Source organism: Hypomesus nipponensis, chromosome 4, assembly GCF_054491055.1.
Source record: "Hypomesus nipponensis isolate SF chromosome 4, ASM5449105v1, whole genome shotgun sequence".
NCBI classification, from domain to species: Eukaryota; Metazoa; Chordata; class Actinopteri; order Osmeriformes; family Osmeridae; genus Hypomesus; species Hypomesus nipponensis.
The window spans coordinates 15,160,001-15,170,041 of record NC_140364.1 but is presented as its reverse complement, the minus strand read 5'-3'; the positions used below and the strand labels follow the sequence as shown (position 1 = coordinate 15,170,041).

At 42.8% G+C, this 10,041-nt stretch overlaps 2 protein-coding genes across 3 annotated transcripts; one reads left to right on the top strand and one right to left on the bottom strand.

Moving 5' to 3' along the window:
- Positions 1-136: 136 nt before the first annotated feature.
- On the bottom strand, positions 137-2,557 carry gngt1 (guanine nucleotide binding protein (G protein), gamma transducing activity polypeptide 1). 2 transcript variants are annotated; one of them, XM_084695727.1, is made up of 4 exons: positions 2,395-2,557; positions 1,335-1,418; positions 803-901; positions 137-572 (listed from the first exon to the last, which is right to left on the bottom strand). In XM_084695727.1, exons 3-4 carry the CDS (start codon positions 896-898, stop codon positions 444-446), a joined length of 225 nt encoding a protein of 74 aa, XP_084551853.1. In that variant the 5' UTR covers positions 899-901; positions 1,335-1,418; positions 2,395-2,557; the 3' UTR covers positions 137-443. The 2 variants fall into 2 exon arrangements, with proteins under 2 accessions (XP_084551853.1, XP_084551852.1); XM_084695726.1 differs by having other exon boundaries at positions 2,410-2,557.
- Positions 2,558-2,675: 118 nt separating this feature from the next.
- Positions 2,676-6,169, top strand: tfpi2 (tissue factor pathway inhibitor 2). The gene is made up of 5 exons (XM_084697190.1): positions 2,676-2,832; positions 3,056-3,226; positions 4,292-4,471; positions 5,266-5,439; positions 6,099-6,169. Exons 1-5 carry the CDS (start codon positions 2,763-2,765, stop codon positions 6,167-6,169), a joined length of 666 nt encoding a protein of 221 aa, XP_084553316.1. The 5' UTR covers positions 2,676-2,762.
- Positions 6,170-10,041: the final 3,872 nt, after the last annotated feature.

Sequence of the window (10,041 nt, the reverse complement as noted above, 5' to 3'; positions counted from 1 at the left end):
AGCTGTAATATTACAAATAAAAACAGTCAGGGTAAAATACCGTGGTTGTAAGCAAGCTCATTTAATAACACCGGTTTTTATCCATTAATAAAACAAGGCTTGACCTTCAGTCTAGAGACGGACCAAAAAGGGACATTTTAGCACTTTAAAAGACCATAAAGCAAAGCTCTTGACAAAAAATCCTCAAAACCACTTTTTTTATTGCATCACTTGGGGGGTAGAAAGGATATACAAAGTTATAATACTCAAAATAGCCTAGAGCAGACCGAAGAAAAATAGTTTACAGTGGGGGGAGGGGGGGGGGGTAAGAAACATATTTACAAGGTAATTTATTCATTATTTCAATTTTTTTCTTGGTAAGCAATTAGTGCTCCGCTGTTTCAGTAAAAATGGCCGGAGAATTTCCCTGGGCGTTAGAGAGGGGTTTGGGAGGTGAAAAGCGTCTAGCAGACAACACATCCGCCCTTCAGTTCCTTGAAGGGGTTCTTGTCCTCTGCGATGCCTTTGACCAGCGTGTCCTCCTCCACTCCAGCCTGGATATAGTCCTTCACCTCCTCACAGCACTTAGAGACCTGTCATGGCGAAGGCACAACCAGCAACACATCAAGTCACGAATATTTGCTAACTACATTACAGTTATCATGAACGACATCATCACACACTAAAAGTGTGGTGTCAAGTTGATAATATAGCGACAGGTGTGTCTGTCATAGAGTGTCCTATCTATGGTGTCTGGAACATGCTCTCACTAGATGGATAAAACTAGTTCTAAGTTCCGACACTTCAGCAGTTTGGAACTTACCAATGCCCTTTCAGTTTTAGTTTCTTTTTTAAGCTGGTCTACTTCCATTTTTGCCTTGTCCAAGTCCGTCAAATCATCGATGTTAATGACAGGCATGGTCTATGGAAGTGAAAGGGCAGTATTGCATGCTATCAGAATGAGTTCAGACAGACAGAAAGAGTGAAAGGGCAGTATTGCATGCTATCAGAATGAGTTCAGACAGACAGAAAGATCCACTTTCATTTAGGATGGTCTGACTCACAAATGTGACTACACTATCTCAGATTTAGCTGATAAACTGAATTGCAGATACTGAAATATATTGAAGCTTCACAGGAGTGGAACGTAAATACTGTATCCCTTTACCATCGTCATGACTGATATATATGTTATACTATAAATTGATAAAGATATATGTTACACTATGAATTGAAACAAATCTATACTAATCTTCCAGGAAAGAAAATCACTCACTATTAAATATCAAGATATATGGATAAATATATATTTAATAAATAAATATGAATATACTTGTGAAAAGAAAATGACTCACCGCTGCCAATAGGGAGATGTCTTCTTCCCCGCAAAAGTTCTAAATAATCCCTCTCCTCTCCCTCAATCCGGGTTATAAAGTAATCTGTATAAAACAGTTTTAATCTCTTAATCAGATTATTTCAAGACCTTTTATTTCATCCTAACAGTTTCTTCTGTATCTGAAGTACTGTTGAAAAAGGGAATTTAACAGGTGACAGCATATGATTCTGGTCAAATGTTTGATTGTTTCATTTTACTAGAAATACTAAGATGAAGGTTGCTTCATAAAATATACTGAACACCTTCCTCTTCTCTTCCCTGCCCTGTGTCAGATATGGGTCAAGGGGAGGGACACTGTGATGAAAGGTTAATCCGTGTTTACTCCACACCTGTCACGGTGAAGGATACACCATTGTCTCAGATGTAACAACCACAGCAATTCTTTGCCAGATTATATAAATGGTGCAATCAAAGGAACGCACACGGCACTACGGGTGCATCACGGGACTCCTAAGCCCTCAGAAAGTGAAATAGTCAAAACGTGTAGAACATCTTCACGTTCTGATGAGTATAATTAGCATTTAACAGGATTGATGCTTAACATTATGTTTTGCAATGGTTACATCTACAGAGCCTCGATTTTTTTTCTTTACTACTGAACCTTACTTTATAATCGCAGTTGCATACTACTTGTACCACTTATCCTCACTGAGAAACGAGTGGGCAGGATTTTCAGTTGGGCATTCAATAATTGCATAGGGAGGTTAAGGTACAGCCAAGATTATTGTGAAATAAATTCGATAAAAGTTCAGGATCGTTACAGTCTTACATAAATAAAGATATTAGAGCTTGTTAGATAGGGTGTGTCTTAAGAGGACTTGGATGACACCATAGGAATGAGACAAGCCCTGAATTCTTCTTACACAACATGGTATTTCCTTGGAGATAAAGCAATATTTGGTTGCGTGAAAAAAAGAAAAATGTGCTTTGTATGTCAGTCTACATCTGTTTTAAATCCGAAATGAATGGCAGACCACAAATTGACAATGAGCTGTAAAGCAAGACAAAACCGTGATGACCTGTCTCTTAATCACCGTAATTCTTCACCAGCCATTCTCAAACCGTCATTCCACAAAATTGGTTCCCAGGTGTCATAGCCTTCTAGTAGGGGCCTAATTCCTTTCTATCAGACTAAAAGTTCCTTCGCAATTCATCAAACCTGTGGCTTTACGCCCGATAAACATTGCGTAAATAAATGTCTGTGTAGCCTACGTGATGACGTTCTGAAGTTCATCACCATATCGACGTTACAGTAATGTAGCCAGTTTTTTTAAAAATAGCCTACATGAGTCATTATAGCCCTCCCATAAATTCCCATGGGAAAACTTTACAAGAGTATAAGACGGCGAACTGAGATGCGTCGTGCGTAAAAGTTCAACTAACAAAAATGGAGTTTGTCTTAGTGGTTATCTCGTTCTTCTCGATACTTTGTCGCGTTTTCGCCGTTCAACCGAAGGGTAAACCTTATCATATTCCTAACATAATTAAATCACAATAGACGTGGTTGCGATGAGGTGTATCGTTCTACTCGCTGAAAGCCAATTGCCGTTATCAGGGGCAATGGGCGTCGACGTTAAAGCTATTCTCTTATTTATATACTGCCTTCATGTTTGTAGCGTACGCCAACTTTTTAAATGTAATTTCGTATAAGCAACCAACATATTCTTTTTTCCCCACCAGAGGTTTGTCTTCTACAGTTGGACGAGGGACCGTGCAAAGGTGACGTCCAACGTTTCTACTACAACACTATCACTCAGAAGTGCGAGGAATTCAGCTATGGAGGATGCGCTGGAAACGCCAACAACTTCATTACTTTTCAGGAGTGTCAGAAAACCTGTTGGAAGATACCAAGTAAGCATTTTAAGCAAACACGTCACACTTGTGTAGGTTTAGCCCAGGGGCGTTGTTAGACCCTTTTTACTGGGGCACGTGCCCCAGTATAAATCTGCTGTGCCCCAGTAAAATCTAAAAGTTGGAGTTTTAACAATTTACTTTATTAGTCAGTGCATTCATTTAGATTGATAATCCCGTAAAAAAAATGTACAGAGTATCCCAATCAACGCTTGTAAAGTCAAAGCAGTTTAACCAAAAACACAATCCGATGCACGCACAATTTGGTGTTTGGTGTTTTAAGCCCCCAACGGCGCCTTCCAGGCAGCGAGGAGCCATTGGGGCCATAAGGTTGATGTTAGGGCTAGCTGCCTCTAAGGAGCCATTGGGGCCATAAGGTTGAGGTTAGGGTTAGCTGCCTCTACGGAGCCATCGGGGGCTTAAAACACCATCGAGCGCAGAATCCCATGTCTGCGCCCTCTTCTGAGCTTGCCAAATAGCCACTGCAGCGCGCAAACAGAAGTCCAGGTGTCGGACTCGGCACACAAGTCAGAATTGAGGTAGGCTAAGAAAACATTACAAAACTAAAAAAAGTTTCTAAATGATAGGCCTACCAATCATCTTATTTGGACTAAAACATAAAAATAATATTACATGAAGCTAAAAAAAACAGTATTTGCGCTCAAATGAATGGTAAAGAAATGTTAGCGCTGGCATTAACTATTGATGTCCCTGCCAAAGCTGATATCAAACTTGCCTTCCTGAACTGTTGTACGGTGGGTTAGGGCAAGGGGAGTTTCTATAGCCTAGTAGTGCATTGTGCACAGCAAGCTTGAAAGAAACAAAAGGGATATGAATAGGGGCCAGTGCCCCAGTAGGGTTTTATGTCTAACAACGCCCCTGGTTTAGCCTACTAAAAGTTATTTTCCGACGATTTGCGGGTACATCTTTTAAATGTTTTAAGAGAAAGTAAAGCAACCGCAAACAACACACACCGTCTCTAAACCGACCAAAACAAACGTAAAGTTTGTACATTCAAACCCTAACTGATGTGATTGTATCACTATCTCCCTCTCTCGCTCTCAGAGATTCCCCAGATCTGCAGGTTTCATAAGGAGGAGGGCCCTTGCAGAGCGCTCCTCCAACGCTACCACTTCAACATGACCACCATGCAATGCCAACCCTTCTATTATGGGGGATGTCAAGGAAACAACAACCGCTTCGATGATGCGCAGTCCTGCATGGAGTACTGCAGGCCGCGGAAAAGTATGTCGACAGGGGAGGTGTGGGTGGGTGGGAGTTACAGTTACACATGGAGAAACAATGTACTCGCACGGAGGAGTTTACGGTTGTGTAAGAACGGTGTGCGAGCACTGATGGAAAGTGTTATGTGAGACGTCTGCCATTGAAGTAGAAAGGAGTTTGGCTTTACTAAAAAAAATACAAAGATAAAACATTAACGTTTCAAAGTGGATGAAATCAAACCTTTTTTCACGTAACAATTTAATTATTCTTGATAAAAATCGTTCAAAAGGTGTATTCTTTTAATGCAGCCATTCTCCATTTTAGCCATTCAAGTTTAACTAAAGTCGCGTCAGCCGTATCCTCAATGTGTTGTGTGACAGAAAATTAGGTTATTTCTCTTATTTGTTTGTTTAGATGCATGAAAGCTCATTTTATATCACTTCAAGTGAGAGAGCGAAGGATTTAAAGAACTAGAAGAGGATGCAACCGAAATAAAATCGGATATGGCTTATCATCCTGACTAAATTGGCCCATTTGTAGGGGTAAATACCTTATTAGAACCTCACTAGAACATGTAATGACTGAGAGTGTTTCAGGAAATGGAGGAACAAGGCTCCAACCAACTTCCCTAAATACAAGAGCATCGTCAATTTCTCCGAAAACAATTTAATTTCTTCGTCATTGTTCTGGGCTCGTTTAGACACGACACACCTCTGGAACATCAGAAAAGAGAATCATTGTGATAACAACTCCTTCGAGGAGCCAAAGAACCCCACTCTCTCTCTAACAGCTGGTTGTTGTGGTGTCGTCCTCAGCCAGCCCGGTGCTGTGTCTCGGTCCGCTGGATGTTGGGCCTTGTTCCGCCTCCATCCCTCGCTACCACTACAGCCCGCTCAGCAAGACCTGCGAGCAGTTCCTTTACTCCGGCTGTGGGGGGAGCAGCAACAACTTTGTCTCCAGGCAAAGCTGTTTGGACGTCTGTGTTCTCCGTGAGTATCTGATCCTGTCCTCTGTTACACACGCTGCAGACCCAGTCCATGCATGGTTAGTGTTACACACGCTGCAGACCCAGTCCATGCATGGTTACTGTTACACACGCTGCAGACCCAGTCCATGCATGGTAACTGTTACACACGCTGCAGACCCAGTCCATGCATGGTTAGTGTTACACACGCTGCAGACCCAGTCCATGCATGGTAACTGTTACACACTGCCAACCACCTGTTGTAGGCTCTAGCACCACCACAGCTGAAATCTCCTTTCAGAGAGATTGATCTCCTTTCAGAGAGATTGATCTCCTGTAATGATCTTAATTCAGTTGGAGTGTTTTGGAGTGTATTTTGAAGGCAATCTAGCGAATATTCTTTTTCTTCATCTTTAGATGACAGTAATGACATCCATATGACAGTAAAAGCATTCCACTTCTGCCATCCAAATATCCTGCATGCTTGCACAACAATTGATGGTACATAATCTCTGTATGCAAATACATGCCTGCACAACAAATTGCAGGCGTCAAATGGTAATGTGACACAACAGCTGGCGGCTGCTCAAAATCTCTTTGAGGTGTGTTGTGTGTGTTTACGGACTGTTGGCCAGATGTGTGTGTCAGGTGAGTGTGTGATCGTGCTTGTGTTCTTGGTTCCAGGAGGACAACCATGGAAAAGCAGGCCGTTTGGTAGACGATCTCTCAGGAAGAAGAATCTGAATAACGTGTGATTGTGATTTGTGTGAGCCATTACAACTTGGGCAAGTATTTGCCTAACACTGACAAGTCTAGCACTGATAGCACAGCTTCTACTCTGCTAAAGAATTTGTACTGTTTTGACCTGTGGCCTACACTACTATTACAGTCAGCTGTTATGTACAGTTGAAAATGGTGGTTGTAACAGTTTTGGACAAAATCGTGGACAATTTATTCTCTCAAGACGTGTGTGGTGACACGTATACATTATAGTCTGTGGTAGCTCTGTTTGTATTGATTGTGTATTATACAAGTCTAATACATCTCTACTAATGTAAACCTGCTTAAATATTTTATAGATCATGTCATATTTATGTATTTGTGTGGTATTTTATTTTTATGTAACCAGTTTTTTTAAATGTTTGACAACAACCATTGGTTAACTGCATTTGTATATGTCATAACATATTTTGTATAAAATAAAACAATTTGTCTCGTTTCAACTTTTGTTTGTCTCGCTCATTGCTTGGTGAGAGAACTCAAAGTTTATGAGTGTCAGTTGAACTTGTGGCAGTCCAAACCCTGAAAAGCTTCATCCTCGTCTAGGAGTCAGCCAAGGCCTCGGCTCTGCTGAAGGGGATTGTACATTCCCCAACTCTCACTTTTGCTCCACCAACAGCACATCCCACTTCCTCTTAATCTGTCATCCATCCACTTCCATCTTGCTGTGTTTGGCAGTGCAGGCAGGGCGCACAGACAGGCCGGGTCAGGAAGGAAGTCATCACAGCAGCTGGGCACAGACCACGGAGCGGATTCATTAGGCTGTTGTGAGTTTAGAGGAACATCAACAAAGGTTTTTATGTAGGTTATTTATGATGAAAAGGCATATGAGACACACAGGACAAACGAGACTGTGATAACTTGCACTTGCGAGTTTCATGCAACTTACTGTGATTACACAACTTTAAGATTTTTCGTGAACTTACCTCAGATTCTCGAGAGAAAAAAGTAATTTGATGGTAAGGCGGTGACACATTACATTCCAATCAGTAAAAAATCGCTTCATGACCAAATATTGTTTGAGGGCAGAAGCATCAATAGATGGTTTGATTTCCAGTGTGTGTCTGAGTATTTTTGTTTAAACTCAAACATAAAAACACGTTTCTTAACCTCCTTTTCATGAAGGTTTTGAAATAAAATGTATCTTCCTTTCTTCTGATCTGACAACTTGGTACTAACCTGTGTAATTTTCAATCTGCACTCAAAATAGAAAAGTTTTAGGACTGTGATTTTCGTGACAGTAAATATTTATGGAAGCAATCAAAGCTAACTGCCAGCCCATTCAGACATCCTGTAAATAGTATCAAGGTAATGAGACTGGCTCTGTTCTGCGTCCAAGAGCCAAAGGTAAATCATCCATTACTGTTAAACTCGTTTCAGAGAGGACGTCATTGAAACAGAAAATCTGGCCACAGTTATCTGTCTGTCCCTACGAGAGCAGAGGAGATGAGATGACACACCCTGTGAAAATAGGGAATGTGAAAAGAATAACAATTAGGGGTTTTGGGGGGGTATTGAGTTCCTTTTATCTTCTCTCCAAAGAAAGACCAATCACAGTAACAAATATTTGTACGTTGAAAATACATCGCTTCTTCCTGTCATTTAGCCGGTAGATATTTCACCGGGGAAGCAGCCATGACAAATGGCCAAGTCTCTGCTTTCACCCGCTAGTTAATTTTCAATTACAAAAAACCTTTGAGTTGGAAATTATGAATTGTCGTGGCAGCGAAATTCAGACTGATAATGAAAAATTTGGTGCAGGATCAAAAGGTTCAGATATCGCACTAGATACTATATTAGTCACAAGACATTAGGTAAGGAAATTTACCTATCATTCACTGTTTTAATTAATAGATTTTCATGTGAATGCATGAGAGAACAAATGTTCCACTCAGTCCACTACGCACATGTTCAACAGTGCCGGATAATAACTTTTAGCTTTCATAAAAATCTTCAGAAGCCTGCTCTAATCTTGATATATTTGAACCCTTTGACCCTGTGTACATTTGCATTGATTTGTGAATTAATTATAGAATCAGTGGATTAAATGTGTATGTTGTGAACGATAAAGTGCATACCAGCATGCTGTCATTAATAACATACCAGCTATATACACTGTATACATGTGAAGTCTGTCTGCTGCGTCCCATAGAGATGGCTCTGAAAATGGCTCTCAATGCAATCTAGGAGGGAAATAAGTAGAGAGAGAGAGGGGGGGGGAGGAAGGGATGGATGGAAAAAGAGAGAGGGAAAGAGCAGGAGAGAGAGGGGAGAGGGGGAGAGAAAGACACTGAGCATGTTGGGCGCCCCCTGGTGTCGGGTTAAATGTTCACCACAGCCCAGAAAATAACAAAGATGCTCTTTCGGGACCAAATTCCTGTGTTTTTGGTTTTGGGCTTTAATGTTTGAGATTATAATTAGCAAAGGTTAGATAATCCTTTGCAGTATAATACAATACTAGGCTGGGCTTCCCCCCCCAGGCTGACTGATGGAAGCTTGTTTTTGTGGAGCTCAGATCAGCCATGTCACGTTCCCCAGTTGTGTGGATAAATGTCATTATGAATCAGTGTGGAAAGGGTGGGGACCTGGTGGCGTTACATTGCTGCACCATCTCCATCTATCACATGGGAGGACCCACAGTTGTTTCACCGTTTTCCACATGACCTCAGATGTTTGGCAGCATTGAAGCATAAACAGCCACTGGGTGGAGACCCAAGTTCACATATTAAGAACTACCCGGCGAAATGTGCTGCCCTGTTCTTGATTCTTACCGCTCAGTTCCTCCTGAAGGGTGTAACTCAGCCGTTGAGCACACTTTCCATTCTCCTAGATTCTCCCAGAACAAGGAAAGGTCTTGGTTGGTTTGTGATGAGCCAATGGGGAGGTGGGTAGCCAGTCAGACTATCAGTCTATTGGCTGCTCAGTGTTGCTCGGTGACAAGTCTAAACCAAACAAGCTGCAGAGTGTTCTGGCTCTCAGTCGCTGCCTCCCCTCCTCATGGACCCACCAGAACCTCCCTGTCTCTCTGCTGCCTCGTTCACCAGAACCTCCCTGTCTCTCTGCCCCTGCCTCATCCACAGCTACCACCTCCCTAGGGAGGCGGGGCACAGCCCTTAGGGAGGCGGGGCACAGCCCCTAGGGAGGCGGGGCACAGCAGGGCACAGCCCCTAGGGAGGCGGGGCACAGCCCTTAGGGAGGCGGGGCACAGCCCCTAGGGAGGCGGGGCACAGCCCCTAGGGAGGCGGGGCACAGCAGGGCACAGCCCCTAGGGAGGCGGGGCACAGCAGGGCACAGCCCCTAGGGAGGCGGGGCACAGCAGGGCACAGCCTGCATCACTAAAGATGCTTTTTATCAGGGGCCCTTTAGTAGTGGACCCATGTTCTGTGCCCACTACCCTGTCATCATGCCAGGGGCCCCCCCATGCCCCCCCAGCCCACCCTGCAAAGCGTTACACACCCTACACTCCCCACACCTCTACATGTTGGCAGACTGCCAGGGCCTTTTTAATGAGCTGACACTGTGGGCTGGGGAGGGGCGTCCCAATACTCATATCATTGACACTAATAGAGCTGCTTAATTGGTTATTAAAATCTTTATGTGGGACCTTTGTTGTTACTGGAGTGACATTTATATAGTTTTTACATCTGTGTGATTTGTACATTTCTATAGCAGTCTTTGCGAGATGTGAAAGCATTCCTAGTGTTTTGACATCTCTATGGTTTTGTCCCCAAAGCTAGGGGTTCTGTGCACTTGCTTCACTGTATGTTTTGTGGCACGGGTTGTGGCACATGTTTGTCAAACATACACAGAATCGAGCTCGACAACATTGTGACTAACCGTTGCTGTC